The following is a 14,766-nucleotide window of genomic DNA, read 5'->3' as shown; positions in this document are numbered from 1 at the left end:
TGGGTGCTGGTAGACCACAGCCCTGAAGTCATGAGTAAGAATAAATGAAGAAAAATATCAATGAGGGTTGTATTAGTCGATTCAATGCCAAATTCTCGGAACTATCATCATAAGAATTGTATAGCAGACAGTAAGGAGGATTACTGATGAGATCTTGGGTATGAAACAGTTAAGGAAGCAAAGCTGAGGCCCTGTAAGGGGGGGTATAGATGTCACCCATCTGAATGTCAAACTTTGTCATGTCACCATTTTGGAAGGTTCTGATGTCGCTGTCGCAATTTCATCAATGTTGTGCTTGAAGTCGCATTTTCATTTCCCTGATGTCCCTGTTTCAACACCATGTTGCCCATCAGAATTTACCCTATCAGGGCCTCAAAGCTAGGATGTGCAAAACTGTCAAAAATCAAGGTAGATTGCAGCTACAGACTGAAGCTTTCCCAGTTTCAGTTTAATCATGCACTCTTTTTCTCTTTCTCATTTTTTATGCAGATGACTTTAAGTTTTCTCCGGTAATTGTTGAAGAACTGAAAAAGGACAAGGTGACTGTTACTAATAACCTTTTATCTCTTAATTTGTTCAAATGTCTAGAATGTGTAAAAGAGTTAGTGCAGTCTATGATCCAAGGGCTGGAATAAATTATTTGTTTATTTTGCCATCTTATAATTAAAAAACATCATTGGAAATAAAAAGAATTACATATACATGGATATAATGTAACTGAAAATTTAGCATGTGGCAAGGAAACCTGTATAGAAACCAAGAGGCTTAGGCAAGCTACAGGCTCGTTATGTTTTATGGGTGCCCTCATAGCTCTCTTTCAGGTTCAAGTGAAGGTAGATGTTTTTGAGATACATGATGTGTGGTTCAAATCTTGATTCATTAAATTGTCTTCATGGCAGCATCTCTAATTAATGACTAAATCAGCTTGAAAAACTATTTTTCTGAGCGATATAATTGAACTACAAAGCCCTTGAGACCTCAGGCTTTTATAAAAAATGTCCTGCAAGTCACACATTTTGGCTCCTGCTGTTGGATTTAAGGTTTTGATAAAATCCATTAGTGGAAGGTGTGAGTAGTCCAGTGGTCAGTGCACTGGACTGTGGGTCAGATGGTCTGGGTTCAAGTCCTGGCTGGGGTTTGACATTGTGTCCTTAAGCAAGACGCTTCACTCACATTGCTTCGTCTTCTCGGATAGGACGTAAAGCCGGAGGTCCCGTCTCCTGCACCTATCAATTAGTTAATTTCGGCAGGGGACGTTAAAGAACCCACATCATGAGATTACAGTGATGTGGTCTGGCCTGTTTACTGGGAATGGGGGGAGGGGGCATCTGTAAAATTTCTCCTATTAATTGAAAACTGCGGCTGGCAGTCTGCAAAAGTCCCCAGCACAGTGTTGTAAAGGGCATTAGAGCATTTACATGGAAATGCGCTATAAAAATCGATCTATATTATTATTATTAAAAAATCTAATATTCTATGGCACTGGAAATGTCAAGATTATGTTGAGTTTAAGCCGCATTGATTTGTTTGTTTATGCCCAATCGTAAGATTAGTCAGGCATCCCTAGCTAGCATAGCCAAGGAGGCTGGGAACTGAAGAAAAAACATTTTGGGATGAGAGAAAAAAGCACATGGTGAGAGAGTTGGTGAACTTAGAGCAGTCGGAATAAAATTGTTCAGTTTTTTCAATTGAAAGTGAGTCGTGAGTATATTGTCAGAAAAGGCATTTCCGACAGAAATAATAGCAAATTCCAAACTATGTTTCTCCACAAGCCATAACAAGTTCAGGAAAAATATGAAAGTGGTGCATTGATGTTTGATGCACATGTATATGATGGTTTTGTGCTTTTGATAACTTTTTAGACATTTCTCAAGGTCTTCAAAAAACATCAAAAAGAAAATGAAACTCTCGTAAAAAAATACACCAAGGTGAGTAAAACAATCTGAATGAATGATTAAATAGATCTTTTAAAAAATATTTAAAATGTAGCCTGGTTGTTCTTTGCTATAAATGTTCATCACATGAATTGAATCTTTCAATGTTATTTATGTCAGAGAACAAACAAGTGATTAAGAGAAAGACTTAAAAGTGGAAGATTGATGGCCGTGAAAACAATAATTATGCGTGGACATGTAGACAAATGCTGACTTAATTATTAGGAATTTTTTGAGGGATTATGAAAGAAATTGTGTTGGGTTAAGAAGCAAGCATCGAGTGACAGATGGCAATACAAAGGGGATTAGTGGTGTTGATGATGAATTAACTGATTACCTTGTAGGAGCGTACAGCCATGCAAAGAATTCACACAGGAGATCTTGAAAAGCTCATAACAAACTATGAAAAGATAAAAGTGACAGCAATAAGAACATTTGAGAGAGCAGTCAAGCGATGTGGGTAAGTGTAGCTGCAGATTTACTATTCTATTGGATACTGGGGTTCGGAGAAGTCAGTATATCTTCGCTTCAAACAGGTTTTAAAATTTGAATTTTTTATTTAAATGTGTGACTATTTTATTTTTATAATTTTTTTGCAGAGAAGAAAGGTCAGAAGAGCTAAGAAAAGTTCATGAGAGCAAGATGCTTTATCTGAACAAGACTCAAACTGACATGGTAAAGGAAATACTTAAAATTTATCATTTATTAAGTATAAAGGTCTAACTTGTATACAAACCTGATAAATAATTATAATTCATCAGAAACATCCAAGTCAAGAGCATTAATAGAAAGGTGGAGTGTGACAGACTATACTAAGGGATACAGTATTAGATGGACAGACGGATAGATAGATAGATAGATAGACAGTCAGACAGACAGATAGACAGACAGACAGATAGACAGTCAGATAGACAGACAGACAGACAGATAGACAGACAGACAGATAGACAGTCAGATAGACAGACAGATAGACAGACAGACAGATAGACAGTCAGATAGAGTCAGATAGACAGACAGATAGTTATAGATAGACCGGTAAGGACATAGACAGACAGGAAGTCAGACAGACAGAAAGGTAGTCAGACAGACAGAAAGACAGACAGAAAGGTAGACAGACAGATAGAAAGGCAGTCAGACAGACAGACAGATAGATAGTCAAATAGTCAGTCAGATAGACAGACAGAGATAAGGACAGAAACAGACAAGAAGACAGACAGACAGAAAGGTAGTCAGACATACAGACAGATAGACAGAAAGGTAGTCATACTGACAGACAGATAGATAGATAGCCAGATAGACAGTCAGATAGACAGACAGACAGAGATAAGGACAGAGACAGAAAGGTAGTCAGACATACAGACAGATAGATAGATAGCCAGATAGACAGTCAGATAGACAGACAGACAGAGATAAGGACAGAGACAGAAAGGTAGTCAGACATACAGACAGATAGATAGCCAGATAGACAGTCAGATAGACAGACAGACAGAGATAAGGACAGAGACAGAAAGGTAGTCAGACATACAGACAGATAGATAGATAGCCAGATAGACAGTCAGATAGACAGACAGACAGAGATAAGGACAGAGACAGAAAGGTAGTCAGACATACAGACAGATAGATAGATAGCCAGATAGACAGTCAGATAGACAGACAGACAGAGATAAGGACAGAGACAGAAAGGTAGTCAGACATACAGACAGATAGATAGATAGCCAGATAGACAGTCAGATAGACAGACAGACAGAGATAACGACAGAGACAGAAAGGTAGTCAGACATACAGACAGATAGATAGATAGCCAGATAGACAGTCAGATAGACAGACAGACAGAGATAACGACAGAGACAGAAAGGTAGTCAGACATACAGACAGATAGATAGATAGCCAGGTAGACAGTCAGATAGACAGACAGACAGAGATAACGACAGAGACAGAAAGGTAGTCAGACATACAGACAGATAGATAGATAGCCAGATAGACAGTCAGATAGACAGACAGACAGAGATAAGGACAGAGACAGAAAGGTAGTCAGACATACAGACAGATAGATAGATAGCCAGGTAGACAGTCAGATAGACAGATAGACAGAGATAACGACAGAGACAGAAAGGTAGTCAGACATACAGACAGATAGATAGATAGCCAGGTAGACAGTCAGATAGACAGACAGACAGAGATAACGACATAGACAGAAAGGTAGTCACACCGACAGACAGATAGATAGATTGACAGAAAGGTAGTTAGACAGACAGACAGATAGATAGTCAGATAGACAGTCAGATAGACAGACAGATAGATAGTCAGAGACAGTCAAATAGACCGTCAGATAGACAGTCAGAAACAGACAGACAGAAACTTAGTTAGACAGACAGACTGATAGATTGTCAGATAGACAGACAGCTCAAACGGATAGAAAGACAGAGAAATAGACAGCTGAGACAGGGAGAAAGGAAGCCAGATAGACAGTTAGATAGACCAATGGACTGACAGACAGACAGACAGACAGACAGACAGAGAGCACCAGACATTGACTGACTAAAAGCGGGTGAGATTGTCTGACCTGTGGATGAATGTGCAGAAAAACTGACTATCAGTAACCAGCTTACTTCTAGAGCTACACTTAAAACTGGTATAGCATAGAATCTGCATTACGCGAAGAGCATGATCAAACAAAATTGTCTTTTCATTGTGTTGGTAGGGCACTTTAGAATCATTGATGTTAATTATTTGTAACTTCAGGCAAAGGAAAAATTAACCACCCAGACTGAGGAGTGGATAAACATGATTAACCGGCAGGTTGAGGAAGAGACTGCACTCTATGAACTACAAGCAGACATGGTAAGAATAATTTGCTTTTGCAAATTGTCTTGATGAGTCATATGAGAGCTAATAATTCCCAGAGAGCAATTCTGAAATCCTTCAACTTTGAATTACTGAATGTAAAATACATCGATGTGATGCATTTAACTGGCATATGCAGGAAAAATTAGCACTTCCACTCATTTGGAAGTCCCAGTGACAAACCAGTCATAGTTTTGGGAACCCAGTTTTTTCCACCCATTGACTCCCTCCCTCCCTCCCTAGCCCTGCCCAGGAGTATTTATGGGAAGTGGTGACCACTTATTGAAACCCTCGCACAGATGATTCAGATGCTTACCACACTGGAAGCTAGGGTTGGGGCATCAACACAACACTTCTTGTCAGTTTGAGCTATTTATGTGAACCAGTTGAATATTCTAGAGAGTGGAATAACTGGATCATACTAATATAACATTTATTTCTTTCTTTCTTTCCACAACTGCAGTATAGTTTAGTTTTAATCTTTCATGGAGAAAATTAAATACTCCATGAATGACAATTTATTTTTATAGCAACTTGAGACTTTGAAGAAAGTGATGGATTCTGTACATGAAACTCAAGTAAAAGAGGTTATTGCAAGACATGAAAAGTAAGTATTTGTATTTATGTAGAATTTTTGAACTGTCATTAAACAAAGGTGCAAAATAAGAGGTACAAATTGTCACATTTGACTAGAATTTTTCAAACAAATAAACTTCCTTTAAACCTTCATATCTTATTATTGCTTTTTTTTTTCCAAAGGGAAAATGTCGAGATAACAAAGAAACAGACAAAGCAGTCAATGGAATCTGCCAAAGCACTTGCACAGGACAAAAATATCCAGTCCAAAGAGGAAAGGGACAGGTATTTTTTTCATTGTAATCATCAATGAAAGTAAAGTGCAGCAGAGGATAGGAGACATAATGCGAGCTACTATAAACTGATATTACTAACAAACTGGATAGGCCTATCATCTAAGGTAGCTTTTCAGGGCAGTGTTAACTCCCTTGTCCCTCCCAGCTTCCCCCCCCCCCCCCCCCCGTCATCTTTTCAGTCTGAGTGTTGGTAGTTTATTCGTCTAAACATGCCATGGGTAATATTTCTTTCTTGGGTTATTAATTTTGTTGCATAGGCTCAGCTGGTTTCTTAAACCTTTAATTCCCAAGATCTGATTGTTAATTCTCCCCTCTAGCTGCTACGCATTTCCTTGTAAATTAGTTACGAAAATTTAGTGTTCAATCAATGTAACAACTTCTACCTGATAAGTTTGAATATTCTCATTACCTGTTTGCTGGATAATATATGGATATTATTGGGAGAAGTTACATGTTAATCACTTCTGGGAGTTAAAGGGTTAACAAAAATAGCAGATTTGACAAAATTTCATCAAACCGTTCAATTTCATCAACAACTTTGGCAAAATTTCTTTTAATTAGAATCATCACTTTCGCCGAATTCATCTACTCTTTGGGACCCTTCTAGCCAGGTCATACCTTTTCACATGTGTAATTTCTTCAAAAACCTTACTCTTGACATCAGTTCCATGGATTGATAGATTACTTCAAATCTATCAAAATTGTCCACAAAATGTTGTCAAATCTGCCATGCATTTCTGGACATAATTATCTCGTTTCTCTTACCATTTTCCAGGAGACAGAGAGAGCTAGACAAGCAAAATCTCAAACAGTTCGTCGATGAAAGGCAAAGAGTAAGTTTACAAATATACCTTAAACCCTTTACGCCCTTACATGAGTATGCATATTCTCCATACTGTACTCTATACATTTCCTAAGGTGCTGACAAGGAGAATTTGTCCTATAATCAAGAGCTTCAATCTTGAGTTTGCTATCATTTTCCTTATTCTTGTGACCTTAATGTTTGATTCCAGGGGTGATACTGTTTGGAAGAAATTAGATACTTTTCACTCTTAGCACTGATATACAAGGGCGTAGCCAGGATTTTTCAAAGGGGGGGTCACAGAGGCCACTCACCAGATTGTCATGTCGACCTCCATGCCATGCATGTTTTACTTAATGTTACAGTTTTGGGATGAGCAGTGAGAGTATAGTGGGCAGGCCAAGAAATTGTCATGGCGTTTCACCACCTGAATATTGTAGGTTGTTTGCTCAAAAGAAGGCCTACCGTGGGGGGGGGGGGGGTCATGGGCACTCCAGGACCACCCTGGCAATGCCCTTGATATATGGAATGGGTTAGACACCTCATCAAGGAATGCTGAGTCGCTGCCTGCTTTTAAACCTGGCCTGTCCAAAGTTATCTTTGATTCTTAACGAAATTCTTTGCTTTTTGCCTTTGTATATTCTTTTTACCTTTTACATTCTTGTATTTTTAACTAGTTATATTTGATGCTTGATGATTGTATATACTTTTTTAATCTTTTGCATTTTGTATGTTTAACTTGTTCTTAATCTAAACTTAGTATTCTTTTGAGGACCCTTCTATAAACCACTTCGTGACGTTGGCATCCTCATTAAAGATTACCACTTAGAGAAAAAAGGGTTTATATCGTCTCCTAAGTGAAACAGCCAGTTTGGGTTTTCAGTACGATTTTTTCAGGCAGTAAATGGTTTGAAACTGGGGGTAACATTTAATAGTGTAGTCTGGTTGTCTGGGTGAGTGTAATAAGTCCCAAGAAGGACTGTTGTTGGAACTAGTGACTGAAGTTTCAACAACCTGAGTCATCATTAGAGTCAAGACACTGATGACTCTGATCCTTGACTCTGATGATGACTTCTGCTCAGGTTGTCGAAATGTCAGTCACCACCGCTGACAACAATCTTTCTCAGGACTACACTCACCCAGACAATCAGACAACACTTTCACATTTTTTCATGAGACTCATGGGAGAACAAAATGAACTTTTTCTACAGGGACAGACATTTAGTGTATTATAAGCAGTTATATGTCAAACAGGTGTAAAAGAAACAAAGAAACAAAAAAAAATTAAGGGAAAATTAAACAGTAAATATCTTGTGTATAAAGGCTTTGACCTAAAACTTACAGTATAACTAAATCTGTTTTTCTTTGTAGTTGTCAAAGAGACAAGAAAGGGAACTTGAAGAACTAAAAAACCAGCATAAGGAAGAGAGGAAGAACTTGGAAGTTGAATTTCAAAAAGTAGGGATATTAAACCTTTTTAATTCTTTGTACCATCAGTTTACCCTTAACCCTTTAACTCCCAAGATCTAATCATAAATTCTCCCCTCTAGCTGCTACACATTTCCTTGTAAATTAGTCATGAGAATTTGGTGTTAGATCAGGACAACAACTTCTAATTTGAGTACTGTCATCACCTGTTTGCTGGATAATGTATGGAAATTATTGGGAGAAGTTTCATGTTAATCACTTTGGGGAGTTAAGGGTTTAATTACTGAAAACTCTGAAAACCTTAGTTGTTTGCAGGAAGTCCTTTTTTTGGATAAGGTGTATTTTGTGGAAAATTAACCTTTCCCCTAACTTTCCTGTTAGAAATTCCAGATTTTTGGTCGAATGATAAACATCTCTTTACTCCAGTCAAGTATGAGACAAAAAAAAGTGTGACCTTCTCACTCAAAATTTACCTTTTTTAAAATTTATTTATACACAGGATACTTCAAACATTGCTGATGAGAGTCCAAACGTCTTGATCCCTATGAACCTTATTATTTTGCTCATCTGCCGATTGGCATTAGCTCAGTTATCGTAGCATTTGATTGCATAATCAATAAGAAGGTCTTACTGCAACAATAATATATTTTCTGTTAATTTCTGTCTTTAAATCTGAAACACATGTTCTTATCTCTCCAGGTTGTGTCAGAAAACATAGATGAGATCAAGACAAATGGTGAAAAGTCTAGGAAAGCTATTCACACCGCATTCCAGACTGTTTTACCAACACACTGATGTGGAACCTTTACACAAACAGTAACCTTTTGTATATTAGTTTTAATACTGCTGGTCAGTATTGAACAAACCTTTGTAATATAAATATATATATTAAAAAACTGTAACTCAGCATAGACAAGCAGAAAGTTTTGCCTGTTTCAATCTTAGTTCCAAACAGTGATATTTATAAGTAGGAAGAATTTGATATTTTATTGGTTATGGAGCCCTTAAACTGGGATCAATTTATGTCAATATGGCGAGATGAATGAGGTTTAATGCTGTATCAGTAGAAGATGCACAGACATAACGGCAGTATTATAGACAAGTCCATTTGACTTTTTCTCCAAGGAAGTAAGTAGTAGATGATTGTTTTAATTTTAAACAGCAACAGTAGAGTAGAACACTTGATTGTCAGAGTAGACTTTATCTAATGGGTTGTTTTTAGAATTAGAGCCTGTTTACATAGAGGTTGGGGACCCTACTAAGTAGGTGAAGTAACCTGCCTGCCACAGTTGGAAGATAGCTCAGGGTTTCATATAATCTTACAACCCTGGAATCCTAAGATGAAGTTTCTAGAGGTTGTTGACATGTGGCCAGGTGATTTCCCCACCTGGAGACATTTACATGGCAAATTGCAACCCTGGCTGACCTTACCTGCTAGACATGGGCAATCCACCTATCATGTGAATGTGATCAAGATAAAATAAGGGATTACATAGACAGGTCAGGTTTCCCCACTGAGGCAGGTTACCTCACCTACCTGGGGTCCCCCCCCCCCCTTCCACATAAACAAGCTCTTAAGATTATGTCAGTTTGATGTTAATAATTCTGAATAAAGTAAGTGAAGTTTTTGTGCTCAATATTTGATCTTGCACCATGTCTGTCATTAAATTATTTCAATCATTTTTAAAGTGAGAAAAAGTTGTCAAGACAAGTAATTTTAATTTATTCATCAGTGCACTGGACAATGCTGTAGCAAGAAAGTGTTTTATTCATTTCATGCAAAGTAAGCGTGTTCTCCAACTTAATTTATAGTTGAGGCTTTTTGGAATTGTGGAGTAGTTTTTACACTCTTATGATAATTTTGTTTGGCAAAAGAAAATGGGAAAGCTCAGCTTCTTTGCATGTATTTACTGCATGAAAAGTGAGACAAGACATGGATGTATGGCATATCTGGTACTAAGAAAAACTTTGTATCACTTTGTTTTAAAGGCTCTGTAACTACACAAAACATACTGAAAAAAGGAAAAATTTACTAATATAAAAAAGATATAGAGGAATTACACTAAAAGTGCCATATAAGCATGGAAATTAATAAAAAGAGGTACATACTTTGATATAGTAATTGATTTTAAACAAAAATCCAAATGAATGTTTCACTGTTTAACGAGTGAACGTCAGTGAAAACTGAAGTAAATTATATTATCATATGACCCAGTATTACCCCATGTGTGCTTGTATTAAAAAACAGAAATTCCCATTTGACAGCTGTATTTGATAATGCCAGCAGGGCCTGAAAATGCTGCATGCTAAATTATACTGTCACAAGAGAGGAAAAAAGAAAGAATGGGAGAGAGGGGCTGTCCTGTGATAAAATGTGTCTATTGACTGAGTAAGGTTGAAATGGGAAATATTTGGCTCTTGGTTATGATGTGCAGACAGAATGCAGCACATTCCTTTCATCATGACCTCGAGCCAAATATTTTTATGTCCTGCTCTCCTGCTCAATCAATAATGTAGTAGATATTAATGAAATGCAAAGATTTACTCCTGTTTCCATATGGTAATAAGATATTCCATCTTCACATGTGAAGATAGTGATGTAGTTTTGACAATCATGATGTCCTAAATGCTTTAATTTTGTGAGACAATATTACTGAATGTAACTCTTTTAGATATGAAAAAACATGACCGATGTTAAAGTGGCATTTCTCCCAAGAAATCACTGCATCTGAAGTGTTTTATATGCATTCAAGCATTCTTTTTTTAATCTGACCATTTCATTAATATCTATTTCAATATAATATGATAAACATAATATCTAATAATAATCTTATAAACATTATGGCCTCTTTTGGATACAAATTTATTGTACAAGGTGTTGATAATTCTCCAAAACTCCTTTAAAGGGATGATCTTTGCTGAATGTAAACAACAAACAGCAGAAATAGACTCTGACTTTTCTCACTTTTTGGTTAATCATTAACCAGTTAGCTCCCAAGATCTTATTGTAAAATCTCCTTTCTAGTTGCCACACATTTCCTTGTAAATAAATTAGGATAATTTGGTGTGAGATAAGGATAACTTCTACCTGATTATTTTTATTATTCTCATTACCTGTTTGCTGAGTAATGTATGGATATTAGAGGGAGAAGTTACATGTCAATCACTTCTGGGAGCTAAAGGGTTAGATTAATGTCAAAGAAAACAGCGGCAAAAAACCTGTCTTTCAGTGAAAAACCTTTCTTTCAGTAAAGCAAGTACTGACTTTGCAGAGATAAAAAGGAGTTCAGTTTTTACTATTGTTATTCAATCTAAATGTCATGCTCAACCCCACTATAATTAACATTTTCAGAATAAAATTTGTATCCATTTTATGCCATGGCAATATCTGATTTATCATTAAAATTTTATTTTGTAGTATTTTGAGAGAGCCATATCATGATTTTATGAATATGCCCTAGGTAGTTAATTGTATATAGAAACAACTGCTAGTGCCAGGTGGCATGTCTACTGTTAATATGCATAGTAATTTACCAGGCCCCGGTTGTTCAAAGGATGGATAACGCTATACACTGGATAAATCTCTATCCGGTGGAGAGCGCAGTACGTTTTGGTAACACTTATCCGCTGGATAGCGATTTATCTGCTGGATAGCGTTATCCGCCCTTTGAACAACCGGAGCCAGATGTTTGCATTATGTTGATGTGTATATTTGTTTTATAGAGGGAGCTCTTCTTTTCAACCATAGTACATATTGATTGTTATGTAATATTTAAAGTTATTTTAAGTGATGAAAAACAAAAAAGCTGACAGTTTTTTTTAGATAAACAAATTTTCACGCCTAGTCATGTGGAGAAACACTGTCAGTCCTATATTATTAACTTCGAGTTAGATATCAACTATTTTGTATAGTTGATGATAAGAAGTTGATCTACAGTTTGTGACAAAAGTCTAAACACAAGCTTTTGCCACTTAAATTATTGGTCTTACAAAGTTTTGTTTAGTTAAATATGTAACCCTTCCTTTAAAATATTTCTGATTGAAATGCCAACATTAATGGACAAATTGTAGGCACAGTTTGGTTCATTTGAGGTAGAGAATTTTTCATGTGAAAATCTTTGTCACTGCAAGAAAACTTTGCCCTGCAGCATGTTTCTCAAAGTCAACCTCTAGTGATTTAGTTACAGGTCTGATGTGTGTGTAAATTTGTTGTCAGTAGTTCTTTGATTGTTGATAATAATTTTTATAGTATTATTATCGAGATACAATGAAATATATGAAGTTCATATATTTTGTACTGCGGTATTAGATACATATGATGCACGATCCTCGCAGTAGATAGCGCTATTTAAGCAATAGCGAAAATCAGACCTGAAAAAAATCAGGCCTGTACAGGATTCGAACCACTGACCTCTGCGATACTAGTGCAGCGCTCTACCAATTGAGCTAACAAGCCAACTAGGAGCAGGCCGTTAAGTTGATTCATAATAAACCCGTGAAAGTGATTAATGAGATACAATGAAATATATGAAGTTCATATATTTTGTACTGCGGTATTAGATACATATGATGCTCGATCCTCGCAGAGGATTTTGCTTAAATAGCGCTATCTACTGCGAGGATCGTGCATCATATGTATCTAATACCGCAGTACAAAATATATGAACTTCATATATTTCATTGTATCTCATTAATCACTTTCACGGGTTTATTACGAATCAACTTAACGGCCTGCTCCCAGTTGGCTTGTTAGCTCAATTGGTAGAGCGCTGCACTAGTATCGCAGAGGTCAGTGGTTCGAATCCCGTACAGGCCTGATTTTTTTCCGGTCTGATTTTCGCTATTGCTTAAATAGCGCTATCTACTGCGAGGATCATGCATCATAAGTATTATTATCAAGAGAAGATATGAATACTGAATGTCAGTATAAAAAGAAAACTCATTTGAATAAAGCATCTGCTTTTGAGAAATATGTGTCCAAATTGAATAGAGTCCATTTTTTTTTTTTTTTTCGCTTGGATAGCAATAGTCATTTGTTTTAGTACCACTGTTTTTGACTAGGGGAGTGGGTTGGTATGAAGGACCCTTGTTTACAAATTGACCCTGAAGGTTCTTCTGATTGTCTTTATTGTAAACAGCCCCTGAATCAGTTAGCAAATCTCATCCAGATTTAGTAATACGTCTGATGTAAGAGAAAATTTCTCGTCAGTGTTTCTTTGATTGTTGATAATAGTATAATTATCAAGAGAAGACACAAATATTGATTGTTAGTACAAGAAGAGAAACTCATTTGAATAAAGCATCAGTGTTTGAGAAACATCAAGAGTCCAAGTTTAACTTAATTTTATTTCTTATTTTTTTAATTATATATTTTTTTACATTTTTTAATTGAGTTTAGGAGCATGCTGTTTCAGAAGTAGCTTCCTCAATTTTAACACTAACTTTCATGTTCATTTTATATACACATTCCCACCCTTGCATACACTTTTTTTCTTTTTTACCCACTGATCACGAGATTGCTCATCAGTGGAGTGGGAACCACTTTCATGGGATTCCATACATCAACACCAAAGGAAGCCACAAAGGTTGCTAGTGAAACTACTGATTAACATACTTATACAAAAAAGAAAAAACATCAAGTGTCCAAGTTGAATGGGATTTGTTTTTTTGTTGTTTTTAATTTGCCTTGATAGCAATAGCCATTCCTTTTAGTATCCAGGGCTGTAGCTAGATTTCAGGGCAAGATGAGGCAAGTTTCAAGCGCCAAAGGCGCGAGCCGCTAGAGGGGTCTGGAGGCATGCCCCCCAGAAAACTTTGAAATCTAGAGGTTTAGAAATGCTCTTTTAAGGATTTTCCATGGCATTTTTCTTTAGAAAAGTCAATCTTTAAGAAAAAAATTAAAAAGGCCAAAATTAAGACGAGGCAATTGCCTCGTCTTGCCTCATGCTAGCTATGGCCCTGGTATCTAATCACTGTTTTCAGCCAGGGAAGGGGAGTGGATTGAAATGGAGTACTCTCTCAATCCTAAAGGTCCTTATGAATGTCTTCTTTGTAAACAACCCCAATCTGTTGGCGAATCTCATCCATCCAACCAAAAATTCTTTCAGTTGTACTCCAAGGCATGGTAGAGTTCTGTGTTTCAGATGACAGTAAACTTTTTCTGACAGCTTCAATTTCATATCTAGAAGCACAAAGAGAGAACGGAAAAACATGGCAAATGTACTCTAGGTATGCTGTTAGTGTTAATTGACAAATCTGACTATTATATCTTTGTTTTGGTTTATAAAGAATTTCAGGTCAAAATTAATTTTTACCAGCTCAATATGTTTTCCCTTTGTTCTAAGTACACTATTGTACTATTTACACAAAATAAAATACAGTTCCAACTAGCAGAAATCTATGTTATCTTTTAGATTTTTTAAAACTACATTCCCATCAGCAAGGTGATTATATGCCTTGTGTCTGTATTCACACAAGTGTCAAGTCCCTTAGCAGTTCTCTTGGAAACCCTTTAATTCTGCAGATCTGAGAGTTTATGATTTGGTTTCCTCAACTGAGTTAAGAAATGAATGGAAATTGGCAATCTTAAAGAGTTGCAAAAGCTGATGCTTTGAGCATTAGCCCTCGGTCAGATTAAGAGTTCAAGGCTGGTGCTCAAAATGTGACCTTGAGAAACTCTTTAGGGTGAACCTCAGATAGAGATAGTCATAGTCATAACAGAACAACTACTTGGAGCAATCAATGAGGAATTACGAGTTGTGTTACAACACTATGTGGGGGACTTTACCAGATTGCTAATAGCAGTTTACAATCAATAAAGGTGAATCTAACAGATGCCCCCTCCCCACAATTCCTAGAAAACAGGCCAGACCACATCACAGTAATC

The 14,766-nt window shown here is 36.6% G+C and overlaps 2 protein-coding genes across 3 annotated transcripts in view; one reads left to right on the top strand and one right to left on the bottom strand.

Moving 5' to 3' along the window:
* LOC111325680 (1-phosphatidylinositol 4,5-bisphosphate phosphodiesterase beta-4) overlaps positions 1-12,850 on the top strand; it is a 47,139-nt gene extending 34,289 nt beyond the window's left edge. The window contains exons 29-39 of one of the 2 annotated variants that reach the window (XR_015995327.1): positions 490-539; positions 1,863-1,928; positions 2,279-2,394; positions 2,534-2,609; positions 4,677-4,775; positions 5,309-5,385; positions 5,538-5,639; positions 6,426-6,483; positions 7,824-7,910; positions 8,580-11,417; positions 11,566-12,850. Coding sequence is in view for 1 of the 2 variants with exons in the window: in XM_022929542.2 (XP_022785277.2) it covers positions 490-539; positions 1,863-1,928; positions 2,279-2,394; positions 2,534-2,609; positions 4,677-4,775; positions 5,309-5,385; positions 5,538-5,639; positions 6,426-6,483; positions 7,824-7,910; positions 8,580-8,675 (827 nt within the window). In the remaining variant the exon portion in view is untranslated. Of the gene's footprint in view, positions 1-489; positions 540-1,862; positions 1,929-2,278; positions 2,395-2,533; positions 2,610-4,676; positions 4,776-5,308; positions 5,386-5,537; positions 5,640-6,425; positions 6,484-7,823; positions 7,911-8,579 lie in introns of both variants that reach the window. The other variant, XM_022929542.2, reaches the window with a different exon arrangement.
* Positions 12,766-14,766, bottom strand: part of LOC111325722 (trans-1,2-dihydrobenzene-1,2-diol dehydrogenase) — a 4,476-nt gene continuing 2,475 nt past the window's right edge. The window contains exon 4 of the mRNA XM_022929588.2: positions 12,766-14,061. Coding sequence (XP_022785323.1) covers positions 13,905-14,061 — 157 coding nt within the window. The 3' untranslated portion in view covers positions 12,766-13,904. The remainder of the gene's footprint in view (positions 14,062-14,766) is intronic.

Source organism: Stylophora pistillata, chromosome 14 (genome assembly GCF_964205215.1).
Source record: "Stylophora pistillata chromosome 14, jaStyPist1.2, whole genome shotgun sequence".
NCBI lineage: Eukaryota > Metazoa > Cnidaria > Anthozoa > Scleractinia > Pocilloporidae > Stylophora > Stylophora pistillata.
This window is presented reverse-complemented; position numbering and strand designations above follow the sequence as displayed.